This window comes from Amblyomma maculatum, chromosome 3 (genome assembly GCF_055883805.1).
Source record: "Amblyomma maculatum isolate TAMU_Amacu chromosome 3, ASM5588380v1, whole genome shotgun sequence".
Taxonomy (NCBI): Eukaryota; Metazoa; Arthropoda; class Arachnida; order Ixodida; family Ixodidae; genus Amblyomma; species Amblyomma maculatum.
Window position 1 is genome coordinate 192,362,893 of NC_139346.1, and position 5,122 is coordinate 192,368,014.

Consider the following 5,122-nt stretch of genomic DNA (forward strand, 5'->3'; position numbering starts at 1 on the left):
ATATGGCACCAGCCTTAGAAATGAAATTTGATTTCGGTTTCTAACAATTTCAAGAAGTGTCGTGTCAAGATATTAAAGGGACACATTCTAACGGGGAAGCTTCTATGCCGGAAAGTGAAACTCAATTGTCACCATCGCTGGCCGAGTTCGCAAGTAAACTGTTATGCATAAACGCAGCTTTTGGGGTGCACATCACTGAAGCCAGGCCACATAACCACTGACCTCAAAATGGCGATCATGCGGTCTTTTCAACGCAGGTGTCACGACTTTGATTTCACTGGAAGGGCAGTTTATAATTTTTTTTTTTTAGCAATAAATAAGTCTTGCCGGAGATGAAATTATCAGCATACGCAGAAAAAACTATCAAATGAAGTTTTACCAAGAACGATGATTCGGTATAGTTGGTCTCATTTTTCATTTCGAGTAGCGTTTTGCACTACTGCTTGCCCTTTCATGGCACAAAGAAGGAAGACAGAACTAAATGCAAAAAGTAAACCAAGTTAGCCCATGACACTTTTTTTCTTCACTATAAATGTATAATGTATATGTATATATAGTATATAGTTGTGTGTCTGCACGTGCGTGTGTGTGTACATGCATGCATAATGAAAAAAGAATGCACTACCTCTGAGAATGCACCGCACAAAGGTTTGAAACAGCCAAGAATGTACACAATATAATGGGTAAAGAGTAACCAGTTTTGCATTAGATTCAATTTACAGTCACTATGATGACCCTCTTTTGACCACTTATATTATCCTGCTGCTCAGTAACTACCAGAAGGCAATTTTTAACCTGCGGGTAAAAAATTGATATCTTGATATCAACTCAAGTTTTAGGGTACTTCAGACCCACCCATAGCAAGAGGCTTAGATTAAATAAGGCTGTTTTGTGCTTGCGATAATGTAGTCCTGCCATTGTGTGTTCTATTGTTCTATTCATGGGTCCTACAATTGGGTCAATAACAGTGCCTGAACACAAAAACTGCACCAAGACTGACTGTGACCTTTGATGAAGCACTTTTTCCTCACTACCTCAGAACAAAAGCTATCTCCCGCTGCAATATGTTTGCTCCTAAATGAGCATCACTTACTTTTACCAAACTTTGAACAGTAATAGGGAGTTTTAGTGGAGGATATTTGCATCTCCGCTCCGCTCAGCCGGCATGTGCCAAACGCTCAGACGGGAGCACGCAAGCGGACTGGCACCTTTGTTACCTTCGTTCCACTTGTTGTGTCGCAAGACGGTGCGGGAAAGGCAATTTATTTTACACAGCCCAAACTAACACATGTACACGGTCCTAGCGGAGCGGCCAGCGAGCGCGTCGCACATGTGGAGGCTACATGTTGCGCCGCTGCCTCGCTTCACAAAAATAACAAACGCCTGCTCCCAAAAATAGCATACGCCTCTCGTTTCACACATTATCAAATGTTTACGCACTAAAATATTGCTTTGCAGTGAAGCAAGGATATATAACTGTCTTTCTCTGCGTGTGCCTAGTTCCTCCTTTTATTACTAGGGGGCCTTCGTGCAGTTCGTCTCTGCTCCCGCTCAGCTAAAAAAAAAAATTTCACAGCAAACGCTCCGGTTGGGCTGAGCGGGCACAGTGAGTGGAGCGAAGGCGTAAATACTCTAATCAAACTGTCTAATATTGCCACTTACCAAACAAGCTTGCTGCACCAGAGTTGGATATTAGGCACTCATGCCTTGCTGAACGGTCCATTACAGGCTACCTTGTTACAATAAATAACTTGCAATTCATTACTGTCATTTTTTCACGTTGTGACAAAGCTCACTAGATTTTTTTTTAGTGAGAGCTACATTAGCCACAGTCTCGCCATTTCGCCGTGCCTGTCCGAAGAGTGAAGAAAGAGAAAAAGAACAAAAAGAAAAGAAAAAAGGAGAATACGGATAACTCGGTAGTTGGTAGAGGCGAACGACAACAGCAAGTTGCTAGGACAGAAGGTTCTTTCTAATGTTGTGACGGCAGTGTGCCCAGGAGTTCGACGATAGACGATGTCATACCACTAAAAGCCGAATGCACCTCTGAATGAGAATGGTCAACGACGAGAGGCAAGGGGTGATCATACGTGAAGTTGTTCCCCTATGGCATAAATAAAGCTGAAACCATAGAGTAGGCTACAATGCGCAAAAGCTATGTCTTTACTTTCAAGCCAAACATAGCATAGCCATGCAGACTGCCCTCACGTAACTCCAGGTTTAACCATAAGCTAAACCACAGCTAATTTTTTTCTTTTATTAATGTGGTTAGAAACTTTGTTCGAATGAACAAACATTACAACTAATCTTTCGTGTGCATGCATCTGTGTGTTTGTGTAGGTGAGGATGCACTGATTAGTTCACCTGCATAGGAAATAAAGGTTGAGTTGCAGTACTAACTTCAGCACTCGTGTATTTAAACCTGGTTAATGTTAATAACTAACAGCATTTTATTTCCGTGATAATATTTTGAGCTGCAGCTTTATCCCTTGCCGAGTCTTCAGAACTTGAACATGGTGTTGGCTAGCAACAGCATAATGTAAATAGCCAAGCTCATCTTTGCACATTTCCTTTTTCCTCCTGCTGTCATGCTATACGGAACTTGGTCCATTTTGTTAAAGACCAGCGTGCACTGACGAGGTTCACACTTTGAGCTTCATTACTGTTGCAGTAAATTTTAACTACAAGGTTAAAATGTTTGACTGATAGATGCACATCGCTATGCACAACACTGCAGTTGCTGCAATACATTCAAACCAATCTTCAAGAACTCTGTGCACACCATTGAGCATAAAGGCTTGTGTTTTTTTATTCTTATCAAACAATGACGATAAGTCTCAACTGTCTTCGGGGTCAACGGAAAAGTTGAACTTGAACTCTGTGGTAGATGCTGAAGCATCGGAAGTGCAGTCTCTGTTTGGCACTGCCACCTTTCGTAGAAAGACAGACTTAGTCTCAGGTGAACATTGAGGCTGTAGCCTAGCCTTCTGAGTAGACTCTAAAAAAATGAGGAAAACAAGCCACACAGATCATGATTAAAATCGCAAACAGCATCACAGCTTTTCTACACAGCTTGCACATATGAACATTTTAGAAGTATGAAAATCTTCGGATATAAAAGTAAATGATCGAATCCCTTAACTGCCAGCACTTGTCGCCCTGCCTATCCAGCTATTTCTAGAAGTGTGACAGTAGCGAGGATTAGCGACGCAGGGTATGCTGTAGCTAAATAAAATGCAAATGGAGATTTTATGAGCACGTTCACATCATCTGTGACTACAACAAAACAGGTCTAAATATACAGATCATAAGCACATTAAAAGCATTAACTGGCTCAATTTTGTGGCCTGATAAAAACGCAGTGGCAACAGTCTCCATAAGATGCGCTTGAGGAGAGGTCTTTCATGTGATTTGTGTAGAAACGAAACACTAACGAAGGTCCAGTTGGAAACTGGCGTCAAACATATGAAAGAAAGGTCAAACTACCACACTTCAACACACACACACACACACAAACACACACACACACGCACACACACACAAAGGACAATTCCCTTACGATGCAGCAAGGGTCATACCTGCAACAAACTTTGCCTTTTCTTCCCTCATTTTCTCCCTGTAATTTCCAAGAGTCAGGCTCATAACCTGCCTTTTTTTCGCCAGCGGTGCTTTCGCGCTTTGCAGGGTCTGTACAGCCCGCAAGTGTTCAGCGTCTGTTAATGAATAGAAAATAAACATTGCACATAATCATTTGAAAGAAAAAATAATAACACTGCGCACGTTCATTGAAAAAAGAATCAGATGAAAAGCCAACTCACGATTTTTCTGTTTTGAGTCAGTTTTAGACAGCGAAGCATTCAGCTGCTCAATACACCACCTTAGTTCTCGCTCAAACTTTTCACCGGCATCCTGCGGTGAACACAAATGACAGTTAGTTCAGAAGGTTTCTTTGGTATGGAACATACAAACCTCTTCATCGTCAACGTCCTCGGAGTTCAAGGATGACGTTGATGGAGTCGTTTGCGATGGTGGGAGCTTCTAGATCGGGAGAACATGATTCAAATCACGGCGATTCAAATCTTACCCATCAAGCCACATGAAAAAGTTGACAAATTATACCTGAATCGGTAATTTCTTCCGTCTGTGCATGTCAAAAATCACAGAACCAACTCGGCTGTTCACAGACGGCAGGTATATGTCGATCAATGCTTAATGCAACGCATTTCATAATCTCCGTCCGCAAACACGCACTGACCCACGCTGAAACTTGTGGAAGCCGCCATGGCACCTGGTGCTGGTGATGGTGATGATGGCTTGTCCGCTTTGACAACCATAAAGTTTCCCAAAGTGACATCGTGGCATTTAATGGCGTTGAAGTGCAGAGAACCACTGATTTCCTGTGACCTATTTCAACATACGGGCTCCGAGATTATATTTTGAAGGAATAAGAACTCTTTCCTTTTCTGTTTGCAGGTGACATGACAGTCGCATCAATTATACAGGGTTTTGAATATTTGGGGGCTGGGATTTAAAAAATTCCTATGCAAAATCTACTAACCCATTCGAGCTGAAATAACGTTCACAAAGTAGCAAAATATAGTCTACGTTATCTGATAAGTGATGCAACATCGGTACTTGCCTAGATTTCTCGAAATCGAGAAAAAACTGCTCGCGGTGGCGTGCACAATTTTCGCAGAAGAGAGCCGAAAAGCTAATTTAACACGATGCGTCATCTGTCGAGCAGTGAGACAAGCTCCATCCCGGCCGTTGGCACGCTTGCCAGCCCCCAAATATTCAAGACCCTTTAGAACCCGCGAAGTTTGAGAGGCGTTACTATAATTTTCTAGAGCACTTGACCCACCCGCACCGCACCTTTGCCACCATTGCTGTATACCGACCTGCTACCAGCGAGACATGTCCAACATTTTCCTTTTCGCAGAAAATATTAGAATTTCATGCTGCACAGCGTCGCCACTTTTGCCACGGAACTTTCCATGGAGGAAGGAAAGAACTTCCTTCCTCCATGGAACTTTCGAATGAACGTTTCGCTGTTAGGTCCAAGTGCGACGCGCCCGCTCAACGCTCGATGGCAACATTTCAAGCAGTAGATTTCAATCCTCAG

At 42.6% G+C, this 5,122-nt stretch overlaps 1 protein-coding gene across 2 annotated transcripts; it reads right to left on the minus strand.

Annotated features, from left to right (window-relative positions):
• Window positions 1–2,784: 2,784 nt before the first annotated feature.
• LOC146197301 (UPF0488 protein CG14286) lies at window positions 2,785–4,306 on the minus strand. 2 transcript variants are annotated; one of them, XM_084596460.1, is made up of 5 exons: window positions 4,120–4,306; window positions 3,970–4,035; window positions 3,819–3,909; window positions 3,579–3,713; window positions 2,785–2,998 (listed from the first exon to the last, which is right to left on the minus strand). In XM_084596460.1, the coding sequence occupies exons 1-5, from the start codon at window positions 4,147–4,149 to the stop codon at window positions 2,838–2,840; spliced, it is 483 nt and encodes a 160-aa protein (XP_084452586.1). In that variant the 5' UTR covers window positions 4,150–4,306; the 3' UTR covers window positions 2,785–2,837. The 2 variants fall into 2 exon arrangements, with proteins under 2 accessions (XP_084452586.1, XP_084452585.1); XM_084596459.1 differs by having other exon boundaries at window positions 3,970–4,038; window positions 4,120–4,305.
• Window positions 4,307–5,122: the final 816 nt, after the last annotated feature.

What these genes read in the sequence shown, in the direction of transcription:
- LOC146197301 (XM_084596459.1), bottom strand. Translation starts at nt 4,149, where the DNA reads ATGCACAGACGGAAGAAATTACCGATTCAG. An exon ending in AGGACGTTGACGATGAAGAG is followed by an intron (nt 3,910 to 3,969) that starts GTTTGTATGTTC and finishes TGTTCACCGCAG; the next exon opens with GATGCCGGTGAAAAGTTTGA. An exon ending in AAAGGCAAAGTTTGTTGCAG is followed by an intron (nt 2,999 to 3,578) that starts GTATGACCCTTG and finishes TCATTTTTTTAG; the next exon opens with AGTCTACTCAGAAGGCTAGG.